Source organism: Kryptolebias marmoratus, linkage group LG20, assembly GCF_001649575.2.
Source record: "Kryptolebias marmoratus isolate JLee-2015 linkage group LG20, ASM164957v2, whole genome shotgun sequence".
NCBI lineage: Eukaryota > Metazoa > Chordata > Actinopteri > Cyprinodontiformes > Rivulidae > Kryptolebias > Kryptolebias marmoratus.
In genome coordinates, this window is record NC_051449.1 from 854,905 (window position 1) to 870,440 (window position 15,536).

General features: G+C 40.1%; 1 protein-coding gene across 2 annotated transcripts in view; it reads left to right on the forward strand.

Moving 5' to 3' along the window:
- Positions 1-15,536, forward strand: part of myo10 (myosin X) — an 89,381-nt gene that overhangs the window by 64,552 nt on the left and 9,293 nt on the right. For both annotated transcript variants that reach the window (XM_017433580.3, XM_017433581.3), the window contains exons 19-25: positions 137-217; positions 8,975-9,099; positions 9,461-9,575; positions 13,408-13,514; positions 13,630-13,851; positions 14,043-14,082; positions 14,392-15,339. In XM_017433580.3, the coding sequence (XP_017289069.1) occupies positions 137-217; positions 8,975-9,099; positions 9,461-9,575; positions 13,408-13,514; positions 13,630-13,851; positions 14,043-14,082; positions 14,392-15,339 (1,638 nt within the window). The remainder of the gene's footprint in view (positions 1-136; positions 218-8,974; positions 9,100-9,460; positions 9,576-13,407; positions 13,515-13,629; positions 13,852-14,042; positions 14,083-14,391; positions 15,340-15,536) is intronic.

A 15,536-nucleotide genomic window follows, 5' to 3' on the forward strand; every position in this document is an offset into this window, starting at 1 on the left:
AATAAAACATAATTTATAACATTTGTAAGTCATCGCATTCTGTTTTTATTTGCATTTCATTGGGGTTTTAGTGATATTAGGTACTTGTATTATTGGTAGTAATAAAAATATCTGCACCTGTTTCTGTTTTTTTCAGGCCTCTCTTCACTCTCTGATGGCCACGCTCAGCACCTCCAACCCGTACTTCATCCGATGCATCAAACCCAACACGCACAAGGTCAGAGTCCCTGAAACATTTATTCATGAAGACATATGAACATGTTCCCAACACACACACACACACACACACTCTCTCGCTGTAAATATTTACAGGTCAGGATGTCAGAGGGCAGAGAGTGTGTGTGAATCGGTTGTCATTTAATAATTAAACAATCCTCCCCCTCTCCAAAAGAAATGAGAAACGTCTGACTCTCCAGGTGACCTTCGACCCCAGGTTGCCTAGCAACAGGCTGGGGTAGTAAAGCCTGTGGAGCTGTTGTCCACAAACGACAGACAGGAAGGTGTTTGTGGACGTCTCATCAGCACTACCTCATGCTTTTTAACAATGATTTTCTTTTACATCGTCTCTTCTCAAAGTCATTAAATGGTTTAATTTTATTCATGTAATATATCTGATCTTCTAACTAGTTTATAGTTTCATAATATTTTCAGAATGTCATAAAAAACTGGTCAGTTTCTTAGTAATTCAGGTTTGATTTGTGATCTGGATTTATGTTCACACAGAAAGCTTTCTCTGTGATTTCAGTTTATATTTGCAGCACTTTTTTTACAACATTATATTGAGGTCAACATGAGGGTTAAGGGTCTCGCTCCAGGACATTTCCACACATGGTGGAGATGTCTGGGGGGTAAATCACCAACTTTCTGATTGTGAGACGATAACTCGACCAGCTGAGCCTCATCTGCTCAAAATCATAGTTCAAGCTTTTTACCAGAGACTGGTCAGACATTTTTAATATTACATCAACATCACCAGCAGACTGATGAATTAAAGGTAATTATAGTGAAGATTTGTTGTTTCCCTTCAAACACAACTAGTCCATAAAGCACAGCTGTTCAGTACATGCTTTGACTTCCTGTTTAGTCTGTGATAAATGAAACTAATATCGATCCTGATGTCAGAGCTTGGTACTGGACTGGAAAATGTTCTCGTTATCTTGTTCAGCTGGCGTGTCGTTACGTCAGTCGTGTCTCTGTTGGGCAGCGGCGGTGGAGTCAGAGAGGAGGTTTGTGACGCAAATTAAATGCAGCTGTAGAGTCGCTGTCGGGACGTTTGCGTGTTTTTCTCATCTGAGGGTCTGTTGGTTCAAACAGAGGGTCCTTCTGTTCAGCACCGTGTGTGTGTGTGTGTGTGTGGGTGTGTGTGGGTGTAGTCTGGGCTAGAGAAAGATAAGACGGAAACCGATGTGAGGAACAGCTAATAATTGGTTTAAATGACTTGATTGTCTGAACTATTGTAAGATTTTAAAGGGAAAATCTGAACATTTTGAAGTGGGGTTGTGTGAAAAGGTTATGAACAGTTATTATGTTACCTGCTGTAGAAAGCTCTTTGTTTGGATGAATCTATCAATGGAAGTTTATTTTTTAGCACTTTTTACAAACAGCCCCTGTTGACCAAAGTGCTGTACAAAAGTTGAAATATGAAAGTATTGCAGGTGAAGTAAAATACAGTTAGATCCTCATTAAACCAGATAATTTTAGATGACTCAAACTTGCACAGTAAAACAAATTAAAAAGAAAATCAACAAAAAAGGAAAGAAAATCAGGATGTCCTGCTGAATTAGAACTAAAAGCCAGTGAAAACACATGGGTTTTCAGCATAGATTTAAAATCACAAATGGTCTGAGCAGTTTTAATTTTCAGAGGCCGGTTGTTTCACAGATTGGAGGCCACCAATGAAAAAGTCCCGTCACCTCTAGTTTTATGTCTGGATCTGGTAACGCTTGTTACTAAAAGTTTGTAGAAACAGAATTAAACTCGAACAGGATTACCGAACTAACAGCTCGTCTGAGCAGGGTCAAGATCAGGGTGGATTCTTAAAACTGCTACGATCTCCAGCTCTTCTTTCATAGCTATTATTGGCATAAAGAGCCGTCTACAACAGGTAAGATGTTAATTGTTCACAACCTTTTCACAAAACTCCACTGCAACAGACCTGAGGTATCCTTTAAAATCTTTCTTATTCTGTTTTATTATAAATAGTAAGATCTGTGTAATTTGATGTGGGGGTAAAAGTCGTCCACATGGGTGTTGGGACTGGGAGACCAGCTGAACAGCTCGCAGTTTTTATGAAGCGAAACACGGCCGTCTGGACTTCTCCTCAGATCGAATGTTAAACAGAGCTGCTTGATGACCTCTGAGTGGAGCTTAATGTAGTGAGGCAAAGAGGTGGAGAGGGTGTTAGTGCCTCCCCAGGGGAAACATGGGGCAGAGCACCGCGGCACGTGGCCCCCTAAAAACCCCCGTGAGGCGTCCTGTCATCTGCCTGTTTGAGTCCGAGCAGGTGTTGAAGGGGAGAGGAGGGAGGAAAACTGAGGGATGATGTGTGAGTGTGAAATTATTAACCCACACACAACTGAAGTGGCCTTTAACAGACACTCAAAACAGAACCAGAAACATGAAGTAAAGTTTTGTCTTTTAGGCTTAAAAGTGACTAATTATAGTCGTTTAACTTCAGGTCTTCAAATCAGCCAATTTAAATATTTTATTTAAAAAAAGACTTTAACTCACTGGCTGGATCATGGAAAACTGAAAGTTGTTTTTGGGAAAAGTGATGCAGCAGCGAGCTAAAAAAGCCTGCAGGCTCATGGGACTTTTCCAGATGGTAAGTGTCCTGTCTGTGGTAATATCAATACACAATCAGAAGGCATAATATCACGCACCAACGGCTCTGGAAACAACAACAGCATGTTAATGTACGCATTGTCCATTTTCCAATCACCACAAAGATGCCAGAGTCTCAGTGGAAAGTTAAAGTAAAGCAGTAAATATGTAAGACAACCACAAACAACACAATTGTTTCTAACATTATTCTGATTGATACTGTTTGGGTTGTTTGGATTTTTGTGTGAACTCCCAAATATTAAAGAAACAATTTCCTTGTTTCCTGAATTTCACTAGAAGAGTTAAAGACTTAAACTAAAGGAGTGTACAGTACTGCTTAGCTTGCAAAAAGAAACACAAAGAAGTTGGCAACGGTCAGTCAAAAGTATTCAGAAAGAATAAAATTTGAATGCATACTGCCTGTAACTTGGCTCATTTTGGAGCTTTTTTTGAATAAATTAAATTGAGTCATCCTGCAGTATATTTTTCAAACAAATGTGCTGATTTTAATTAGCAGGAATTATTTTTTTTCCACAATTCTGCAGGGGTTACAGTCTACACACTGCCTATTGCAACAACATTTATTGCTAATCTCTCATCCCAGTATGGCAAGCTATATTTTGTGTTTGTGTACATATATATTTACTAGTGGTATACCGAGATCTCAGGAGACTAAAACATCACATCTCTGGTGAAATTGTTATTGAAAATGTCCCCCAAGCTTTCATTTGTCTGTGTGGCAGCAGTTTAAACAATTTAAAGATCATAGTTCACATTTATAATTGTCATTTTTGGTCTGTTTTGAATCAGAACTCGTTTTTTAAATCACTCCATCAGTCCAGTCAGCTGCAGTGAGTGGACACTGAAAGCCACCACCACGTTTGAATCTAAACATCCTGCTCTTTTTTTTGACTCTCAAACACACTATCAGAGACCCTACAAGTGGTCGGCACAAATTAGCCTCAGCAGGAGATGCATCGCCATGGCAACCGCGGCCCTCCCTCCCCACACAGAAAGGGGAGTGGAGTTCTGGGTTTGAAAGCCTTTGTTTGACTCTGTGGAGGCAGAATGTGTGTGAATGTGTGCTGAAGAGACACACAGCAGCTTTAGGAAGTTTTGTCATTCGTTTCTGATTTGGGAAAGAAAAAATCCTGCAGGGGAAACGGAGCAGGGAGCTACAATGCAAGGTGAGACCTGATGCATGTTGCTGGTGGGAAGCTGTGCATTGAAGTGCACACTTTGTGCAGATGATGCACACATGCACACTTTGTGCATGTGCTGTAAATGTCCAGCTGTGGGTTGGCTGAAGTGCTGAGGTATGAAGTGAGATGCAGCAATTTTATTTGTTTTTGGCTAGCTGACTCAAGCATAAAGCAGTTTTTTTTAAATTCTCATACAAAATTTAAATGTTCTTAATTAGCATAACTATAAATAAAGAAAATAGATCTCAAAAAATGATTTTGCAGCCTAAATTTAGGCTGTAAATTTAGCTCTAAAAGTAAATTAAACAGGCTAAAACCATTTTAATTAGTAAAGTTTTCAGTTTGCAGTAGGCTAAAATGTTGTGAAACTCTTAAAGCCTTTGTGTTTTTTGTTTGTTTGTTTTTTATGCTTTACCCAGTTTAGATGTTCCTCCCTTCATTGTCATCATTGCTGTGTAACTCCACGACGCGTTTCACTGCACACCGTGCCTCTGATGTTTCCTGTTTGTTGTCTCGTTAATTGAACTTGAAGGTTTTTGGTCCTGAAGCGATGCGTATTGAATTTTAAGAGGGAGGAGAGACATTTGAGACTTGGGATGGAGCCAGAGACTTTATGCTTTGTGAGTGTGTGATGATTATTATTATTATTATCAAGCCTGAGGGGCACAAAATTAATGAAACTGAATACAAGAAATGAGAAGAGTGTTTTGTAAATGACATGTTAATGAAGAGGAAGTTTTTGAGAAAAGATCTGTTCTCTTGCTAATGGGATTACAATTCTGGTTAAAAGGAAATGATTTCCTCCCTTAATCCATTTGTGATGCTAAGTTAACATTTATTTACCTCAGTGAGGTGTTTTATCTCACCACAGTGTCACAAATCTGTGACTGTTTTCAGTTTTGGTTGAAGATTTTTGTGGGTACAAAAAGAAGTCACCTTTCTTTGTACTTGCCATGACAGCTAATTATTTAGTGATCCGTGTTACTATGATTTACTTATTTGGTTAGAATTTGGTTAAGATTAGTGCTAGGATCTCTGGGTTAGGGAAATAACTTAAAGAATAATGAAATGTTAAGATGAAGAGAGTTGAAAGTTCAGTTAAGCAACGGTTATTTAGAATTCGGCTAATATTAGAGCTAAAATGACTGGATAAATGAATAGATAAACTGATATGTTTTGCCATACATACATGTGTATGGATTAGAAATGCTTGGGAACAATGTGATGACTCGGAGACAACACTGATGCAGAATCTGGCATCATTTCTTGAGATAAATCTGTTTTTTTTAGTTTCAGCCTTCCTTAGAGAGGTAATAAGCCGCCTCTCTTTGATTGATTCAATCATAGTGACGCTACGTTTTGACACTGGCCTTCAAGCAATCTGTTGACATCACCTGCAGCTTTCAGAAAGTGTAGCTTCTTCCACAAAATACTTCAAGCCAGGCCTGAGGCAGCTTCACATGGGGAGTTGAAGTCAACCTGCTTCTGTCGTGCCTCTGATCCATTAATCGAGGTGCAGACGGTACCAACAATCGATACATGAAAGGGTAGGCTGGCTTTGTGGCGTGAGGTGGGATCAATTGATGAAAGAGTCTGTGGAACCAGTAAGACTGTCTGAGATATGAGATTTAAAATGAGAGATCACACATTTTAAGAGTAGCGCTCCATGTAAACCCTGCTGAGTTCCACTCCATGCCTCCTTAATGGCTGGCTTCAATGAAAGCTCACGTTTCTGCTGGACATGGGTGTCTTAATTGGTGCCACATCACAGAATAGTTTTTTGAAAAAAGCTTGTGTTTGCATTTATTCTGTAACAACTTCAGAGGGCCTCTGCAGTTTGACATGGTGTTAATTTTTAAAATTGTCTTGTTTCATGTTGATTTAAGCAATTTTGTTTAGACTCTAGATGGAACTGCACAAATCTAAAGTTTTGTTCTTGTTTCCCAGAGCGTGTTTATTAGTCATGAGAGTTTACACAAAGATTGAACAAGTCAGTGAATGGAGCTGAAATTGTCTGCAAAATGTTTTTTTTTTTTGAAGCACAACTTCTGGAGGTTTCTCTATAGACATTGATGTTTCTAAAGAATTCAAATCCTCACCCTTAAATCCCACAGTGGCAGGGATTTAAACTGGATTTATGTGCACCTATAAGCAGGAACTTTGTTTCAGGGATTCCCCCTCAGCAGTGAGTGATAATCCCTGCTGGATCTGATATTCAGGCCTGAACACTCAGACAACACCCCACAGACAAAGCTGCAACTTGAATTAATCAGGGTTTTTTTTGTATAGAACCTGGTTTGTTTTTAATTTATTTGATAATCATTTTGGATTTTGTCCCTTGAGACAAAGTGAACTTTGTTAATGTCAGGAGGACAACGCAAATGCCAAGCTTTGAAATGTCATCATATAAATTAATTTTTGCATCCCAGCCATTCAGGAAGGCATGTGTTGTGTTATCACTGAATTAATGAACGCAGGAGAGAAATCTTTGCTCAGGATAAAATACAGAAAGCTGTGTCTCACAAGGCTGCAGCTTTCATCTGTTATTGAAGCTGAGAGATGGACAACGCTTCTTAAATTTAGGTTTTTTTTGTGTTTGCTGTTTTCTCCAACCCCCTGTGGGAGCAGACTGTCCCGCCTCCATTTGTGTTCATGAATGCCTCCATCTCTGAATCTTTAGCTGGAAAATCAAGCTGTGACAGCTATTGTTGTCAGTCACCAGCAGACACCTAAAATGGTCCATCTTCTTATGAATGCTGGTTTGCATCACTGTTATTCTTGCTTATGTGTGCAAAATACTTCATTTTAATGATCAAAAATTCTCTGAATTTTAGCTCAATATGTTGCAGATTTAACATCATCCCATTATTACCCACACCTGGGTAATACATTTACTGTATATCTGCCTCATTTCATCCATTCATATCAACAGCTCTAATAGGAGCAGCTGAAATTATTTATCCACCATGAAATAAAAGCAGAAACTGAAGCTACAGCTCAATACTTTTTAAAAATTTTTTGTTTCCATTTGTCTCAACCTTTTCAAAACCAGTACCATGCTGCAGTTAATTATGGAGACTGAAACCAAATTTAGTTTAATGAAGCAATTGGTCTGGTCCCTCTGAATCATAAATCATATTCACCACTTCTGATGTGCATACTTGAGTTGTGTCATAAAAGAGTTACTTAAATGTAAATAGGTTCAGCCTGGCAGCAGTACAGCAGTTTAAACGTCACACCAAGATGTTTTAAATTAATTAAAAGCAGTGGCTGTTGGGGAAGAAGATGAAGAAAGAAGTAAAGTGTGAAACCTCCAAACAAAGTTACAGTTTAAATCCCAGAAGCACCAAAATCAAAGCAAAAAGAGGAAACAGCCGTTGATGAAAAGAAGGCAGCTCCCTGACACCGCTCCTCTTTATGTGGCTGCATCCCATCCGTATGCAAATGCTAATTATGCTAACGAGTTTCGCTCTGCGGCCGGTGGCACAAAAAGCCACCATTCAGTCACTCAGTCAGGATCTGCTGCTGAATTGGCCTCCCTTCTTCTCAGCAGCTCCAATGTGCCATCAATGGGCTATCAGGGGGGGGGATAAAGGAGGCATTACAATCCAGTATGAAAGCTCCCACTTATTTAGAGCCCCCCCGCCCCTACTAACGCCCACCGAGGTTACAGGGTGGCAAGAGTCCCCCGGAGAAGGGCTTTGACTCATGCAGTTTGGGAAGTGATGATGCTCTCACTGCTAAGTGTGTTTTAAAACTTGTTGCTGTTGTTGCATTTTTCTCTCTCTGATCTCAAACATTTTGGTTTTGCAGTTCAGAACCATCGGCTCAAAGCTGCTGATGTAAAGTTATAAAGACCCGTAAAAATTAAATTACAAAGTCATAAACCTAATCCACAATATTTTTCTCATATTGGTGTCTTAAATTAAAAATAGTTTTAAAATAAAGTTACCATATGCATTTGTTTTCCTACAAAAACACCTGAAGTGACTGAAAACAGGTTAATAATGGCAAAATCCATGGAAGAACTGTTGGGTTGGAGAAGTTCAACAGTTTATGATGTGTTTATGCTCAGATATGTTGAGTGAAGAACGCAGATAAAAAGAGAAGTCAGGTTAAAACTGTGACCTTACCAGTCCAAGAAAAGTCTGTTTGGATGCAGAGCTCTGCTTGATCCCCGATATTTATTCTTGACAGTTTTCTTACTCGTTCTTTCTCTTTTTTTTATCGTATTTAGCAGAACAGAAGATGCACTCTTATAGTTTTACCTGAAATTTCATATCAATAGAACTGGAGAACCACTGAACTAAACTCTTTCAAACTGCACGATTAAATATAATTTGGGATAAATGTTTGATTTTATGTTTGATTCCATACTTTGCAATAAGTACCTTTTTTAAAATGTTATAAATAATCATTCTTGTTTTCTGTTCTTTGAGATTCTGGTTTTGATCACACATTAAACTGTCACAAAGAGTGAACTTTGGGCTTTTTTTTAGGTTGACTGCTGTAATTCTAATCAAATTAAAAGATAATCATTTTCCATTTCTTGCCAAGTCTCTATCAGTGTGAAATCAGTTCAGGCAAATCTTGACACAAAACAGTTAGTTTTCTTTTTCTTAGTAATCATAAACGCTGCAAAATAACTCAGAAATCACCATTTTTACTTCTGTGAACTTAAATCAAGTGACCAATTTGTTCTGATTGACAAATAGTAAATACACCTATAGATCAGTCTGTGATGCTGTAACAGAGTTATTAAAGCAGAGGATCACCAGAAACTCCATCCTATTCCAGTGACTGAAAATCATTAGCTGATGCTGCAGGACCGATCGGTTCCTGTTCCACAGAGGGCACACGTTCAAACTCAGGGTTGAGTTATGTCACTTTGTCGCGTCATGGGAATGTTCCTCAGGCACAGGAAGATTAATCTGACTCTGTTTATTCAGATGCCTGACCATTTCGACCAGACGGTGGTTCTGAACCAGCTCAGATACTCCGGCATGTTGGAAACAGTCAAGATAAGACGCACCGGCTTCCCGGTCCGGAGAACTTTCCAGGACTTCTGCTCCAGGTTTGGAACATGAGCTGCGTGAAGATTCTGCCTCTGAGATGTTTGTTTTCTTGTGTTCTGTGGCCATCCTTTCTAACAGGATTAGATTGTACTTGACTGAGTGGGTTCCTAAAAATGGGACCAGAATTCAGTTAGAGCTCATGTTCTATTAAATAAGACATGAAACAGAATATAAAGACCATAAAATCATTAGGAAAATGTTTACGGAGGTCACAAATTTATTTTGGGCTTTAAATTCAGTTAAACTAAATTCAGATAGATGGAGCCCATGCTAATCTCTTTAGTTCTTGATCTATAAAGTTTAAGACTCGTCGATTCTTTGTGTGAAGCCAACCTTTGCTCTTTCCCACTCCCCCTTCAGGTACAAGGTGCTGATGAAGGGCTTGCTGATGTCAGACGACCCCAGAGGGCGATGCAAGCACCTGCTGCACCTCTACGACAGCAGCAGTGCAGATTGGCAGCTGGGCAAGACCAAGGTGGGTGCCAGAAATTCAATGGTTTTCAAACAAAATATAAACAAATTGAGTTTTTCTGGAGCCCTTTTGAGCTAAACTGTGAGTTTGAGTTATCCTCTATTAAACAGCAAAACAAACTGATTTAAAGGGGCCAAAGAGGAAAAATTCCATCAATTCAAACATCCCCAGAAGAATGGTTTTAAATGGTTAAGTCTCCTTGGGCCTATTCAGAAAAGTGCTGAAGTCAAAAACCTCATTTTCTCAAATAATTTATCCACTGATTTTCATTTTCTGTCTGTCAGCAGCAAAATACATCCCTCAGCTCACTTGTCTGCCGTATAATTGACTCCCTCCTGTCAAACCCTGAGCTCCAGAGCACCCTGCCATCCTTTTTGCCTCCGGCTATCACTGATTCATATGTATTCTCCCCGCTAACATGGAATATGATTGGATGCAGACTCCCTTCACAACCGGAGGGATGCCAATCCATTTTGGCTTCAGTCTGCTTCCCTGAAGGTTTAATTTGGCTCCTTACAAACTCAGCTCGATGAAACCATTCAGACTCTCTACCTCTGTGACTGCAAGCATGTGTGTGTGTGTGTGAATAATTGAGGTCAAGAGCACCTGAAGCGTAGAATCCAACAGTTATTGGATCCACTCCTCATCCTGTTGGTCTATCACTCCCTGCTTCCACCACTCCGGATCAAGAAGAGTACACCTACTGCTAGCGTGCGTGTGTGTGTGTGTGTGTGTGTGATTTCACTGGGAGAATGACAGATGGGGGACACAGAACCCTAATCACAGCATGCCTGTGTGATGCTGCAGGAGGTGACAGCAGTGGATGGAAAGTGTGTCCATCAGGAACTGGATGAAGAGTCAGCTGTGCATAATAAAGATATATTTGTTCATTTTGACATAAAACGCTCAAACATACCCCAATCAAATATTAGTTATCATGTTTATCACTTACTGGATTAAATTATAGTCAAGAGTTTGATCAATATTCAGGTTAAAGTACTGGAAATGTAAGCAATATCTCCAAAATCACAGCTCAGATTTCGCACTAATACTCTTTTTCTTTTGTACTTTTCTGATTGAACTTTAGCATCTGACTCTGTCTCCATCCTATAATTCAGAAGGAACAATAACTGATCTTTCTGCAACAAAGATAAATATTTAAATCTGAAACCCAAATGGAAAAAAAAATAATTAAAAAAAATTCTTTAGGGCATAATTTCTTTTTTCAAGCATGAAATTATTTTCAAACACTCTCTGGTCAGTATGTATGAATCACACTTTAAAAAAGTGTTTACTTTGTGTTTCCTGAGTGAAGTTCATCTTTTTATTAGACGTTTGAGACAGAAAGGTTTTAAAGTCTGCCCCCCAGTGGCCACCAGGAGTCTCGCAGTATAAAGTCATTTTTGAATTCACATTTCAGAACCGTTAACTTGCCAAAATATTGTCAAACCTAAAATACATCTACATATTTTATGTTCATAGGTAGACCTGCGAGGAGTAGACTGTTCATTTTGCGAATATCCTTTAAGAAATAAATATTTGTGCAAATAAAAAATACTCTTACCTCCACTTTTGAACTCCTTAAAGTTTTCAAAGTCCTCTGCAAAGTGCTCTTTTTGATACAAACATAAATGCCTAGTAATATATTAAATTAAAGCAGAAATAAGCTTCAGAACATTGATTATAGAAAGCAGTGTGTGCTTCTCCAGCTGTTGTTACTGTGCCGTGACTGTCTGTAAACCTTTAAATCAGTTCTATGTCCCTCTGAGGGATTCGTCCACTTTGTCCAACTGCCTGCTGCTGTGAGATTTACGTCAAACCGTCCTGCAGCTCCTTTCAGTCGGCACATGTCCTGACTATTGTCTCAGAGGTTTTTTGTCTTTAGAGGCTGAAACTTAATTTGCTGGCTGTGATGTGGCTCTGCCTGCTTCTCCTTAGGTTCTGTTCTCTCCATGGGCCTGACCTGTGACAGAAAGCACTGCTCCCTGAAGGCCCCATACAGCAAGAATCAAAAAGCACTGAGGCTTAGTGAGGCTTTTGTTGTGCTAATTACCATAGTAATGATTAAAAAGGATTAGTGGTTCAATTCACTGCAATGCAAATGTGTGCACTCGTACACAAGGCTGCACGTTTTGAGCTTGTTCATCCATGTTGGTGGATTGTTGCAGGAAGTAATGTTTTTTTTTTTTGTAGTCATAAATTTAGTTCTGCATTGTAAAGAACTTTTAGGAATCACAATGAAATTTTCTCTGCTTCCTTATATTCTTTTGTATTTTATGCAAACACACATGTTTCTAAGATTTTATAGGTTTTTTTACAGTTATTTGATAGATTAAACTGCCTTCTGGCCCTGCAGGCTCTGTGGTACTCTACAGTCAGACATATGTTGCAATACTCCTAATATTATAGTAAATATTGCAGAGTTGTTGTGTTTTTATTACTTTACAAGCAGCTACTTCCATCCTAAGACAGCATGAATTGTCCTCTGCTCCTCTTGGTCACATTGCATATTATCAATATGAATGTAGATAAAATGTACTAAAACAGCTGAAATTCACAATCTGTGCAGCTAAGTGTCTCCAATTACTCAACAGTAAATCTTTAATCATTTCAGTCTTGGTGCATTCGCATCATTTAGTATTTTCTTAAACAAAATATATCATAACTGCATCTCATAAGGTTTTAATCTGTATATGATTTAAACACCTTTTTAGCCAAACAACTGGTATTTTTATTTTTTTCTGTTTCAGAGTTTTTCCATTTTTACATGGGGGGGTTAATGAACTTGTACGTGCACGTGGTCGGGAATGTAATGCAGGAGTTCTTGTTAATTAGCCTGCTTGTAAGCGACATCCAAATTACTCTGACGGGGTTACGTTTCCCAGCAAATCTCATTAGTGCTTCACTGCTGACGATCCAACAATGTCACACACAAACGCAGCACTTCATTCAGGAGGCGGTATCCCCGTGCGTCGCAGCCCTGTGATATTTCTCCACCGTCTCAGTCCTCAGAGACCGTGTCCCGTATCTCATTTTCCTCCCTCCCTAATCGGATTAACCCCGGTGGCCCCAGTGGGCCCAGTTTCTCTATCAATGAGCGACAGCTCGGCTTCTGCAGCAGCCAGCTGCACTGAGGGTCCTTTCACAGAAAAATGTAGCAGAAATCACTCTCAGCAGTAATCTGCAGTCTTTAGTAGCACTAACAAAAGAAGAGGAGGATCTGAATTTGATTTATGTCAGCTGCTTTGTTCCTCTGGAAGGGAGTGTCAGTTAAATGCTGCTGTTAGGATTAAAAAAACACAATTTAATGCTGTTAGATTGTAAAACCTTGGTCATAACATGCACAATACACAGCTAAAGTGATAAATGTCTTTCAGTTGGCTTGTTTTGACACAAACTGTGTGGAAGAAACAAAACGAACAATTAAAAAAGAATGAAGTTGAAATAATCCCTAATAAACTCAAGTTAAACTGCAAAACAGTTAGTAGTTTTCTAAGTTTGGAAGTTTTTGTTTTGTTATAGTGTTTTTGTCAGATAGTTCTTATTTTTATTTAACTAGTTAATAAAAATAAAACTGAAATCGTTTAACGGTTAGTTGATGCTAGATGTTAAAAAGTTTCTTGATGGAGTGAATGTTTATTTAATCGTAAATGACATATTTTCTTGCTCTTTCTAAAACCAAATATTCAGTTTTAGAATATTTGCTGGCTTATGATACATTTAAATTTGTCATGAAATTTACACTTGTTATGATTTAAGATTAAGTGGATTTGTTTAAAGAAACTGAATGTTTTTACCAAACCTTTGTGAAACTTTAAAACTCATTTGGACTCAGGTTTTCCTCCGGGAGTCTCTGGAGCATCGCCTGGAGAAGCAGAGGGAGGTGGAGGTGCTTAAAGCAGCCATGGTCATCCAGGCCCACGTGATGGGCTACATGGCCAGGTACGGCTCTGTGCATTTACACCTGAAGAGCATCGTTCACCCTCTGAGGAACTGAAATGTTCATTTCATCCAGGTAAAACCAGTGGGCTCACAGTATCTGTTGTGTGGTTTGCAGGAAGCAGTACAGGAAGCTGCTGCAGTGCATCGTGGTCATTCAGAAGAACTACCGGGCTTTCTACTGGAGGAGGAAGTTCCTGCTCCTCCGCTGGGCAACGCTCACCTTCCAGAAGCGTCTGCGCGGCCAGCTGGCCCGCAGGGCCTTCAGCCAGCTGCTGGAGGAGAGGAGGAAGAGGGAGGAGGAGGAGCGCTGCAGGAGGATTCAGGAGGAGATGGAGAGGTGGGATTCTCAACTCTTTATACTTTAGATTGTCAATAAATGTGGAATCATCATGTTATAAGGATATAAACAGAATTTACTTCTCATGTATTTGTTCAGTTAAGTGTTTAAATAAATTTTCCTCCTTTTCATGGGTTAAATTCAAAACCTGCTTCCAGTCAGCTGATGTTTGTGTTTTTGTGTCTGTGCAGAGAAAGACAGAGACTGGAGGCTGAGAGACTCGCCAAAGAGGTGAGATTAATTTTATTTTATCAATTCTTTTTAAATTTCAGTGAATTACTTTGACATTATTCTGATAATTATTTGCAGATCAGCCTTGTCTTCTTAAAAATGTTACATTTTTAAGAGGAGTATCTTATGAGTAATATTTTAGTTCTTATAACAGTTCATCACATTTGCAGGATTTAGGATTTTTTAAGGTAGATTATCTCCAATTAACGAATACAATAACTGTACTATATAAATATAGTACAGATAACACAGATGAAAGACTTCCATTCCCATTGAATAGTTTTAAATTTTAAACTGACCTTTTTTCAGGCTGAGGAAGCTAGAAGACTGGAGGAGCTTCTCCGTGCCGAGGAGCTCTCCTCCCAGGTTTTGGCTCAGTCTCTGCTTGAAGAAGCAGCTGCATCATCACCTGAAACCTTTGAGGAGCTGGAGTCAGCAGAAGTCTTTGAGGAGGAGGAGGTGATCCGACCACACGAAGCGTCTCAGGTGGAGGAGATCCTGCGGCTGGAGCGGGAGATCCAGGCACTGCAGAGGCAGAAGGAGCAGCAGGAGCTCTCCCTGACCGAGGCCTCCCTCCACCGCCTGCAGCGCCTTCGAGACCAGGAGCTCCGGCGGCTGGAGGACGAAGCCTGCAAGGCGGCACAGCAGTTCCTCGAGTCGCTCAATTTTGACGAGATTGACGAGTGCGTGAGGAACATCGAGAGCTCTTTGGGTGTTGGAGATGAAGGTGAGAAGGACAACAGACGGAGGAGAGGAAATGAGGAGGAGGAGGTCGATGAAGGGTTTGGGGCCGATGATGAGGCTTTCAAAGACTCACCGAACCCAAGTGAACACGGCCACTCTGACGGGCAGCGCACAAGTGGAATCCGAACGAGCGATGACTCATCTGAAGAAGACCCGTACGCCAACGATGGCGTGATCCCACCACTGCCTCCCACCACCCTGCTGCACCAGCCTCTACCTCTGCCACCTGTACTGCCTCCCTGCCACAGTGTCTCGTCGAGCGGAGACTCCGCCTACTGTCATCCGCAGGCTTCATCCGAGGCGCAGTCCGACGACCTGGTGGAGCTGATACCTCCGGATGAGGACTCGGACTATGATCAGGATGACTACGATGAGGGAGCCATTGTGTCCAGCGGCAGCATAGCCTTCAGCAACTCTCTCAGTGGTCAGTGGTCTCCTGATTACCGCGGCTCTGTAGGTACCTACAACAGCTCCGGGGCGTACCGCTTCAGCTACGAAGGAGCTCAGTCATCGGTGAGTGGGATTTTGGTAAATGTAAGGGTTTATCTTGACCAATAGTTTCTTAGACAAAATAATTTTGTCATCTTAAAAGTTGACTTTAATCTAACTTGAGGCCCAAGCTTCCTATTACTCTTCTAGTTGCTCATGGTTTGTTGATAGTTTGTCCCTTCTACCAAATAAATATTTATAATAATATTTTTGTTGAGGGT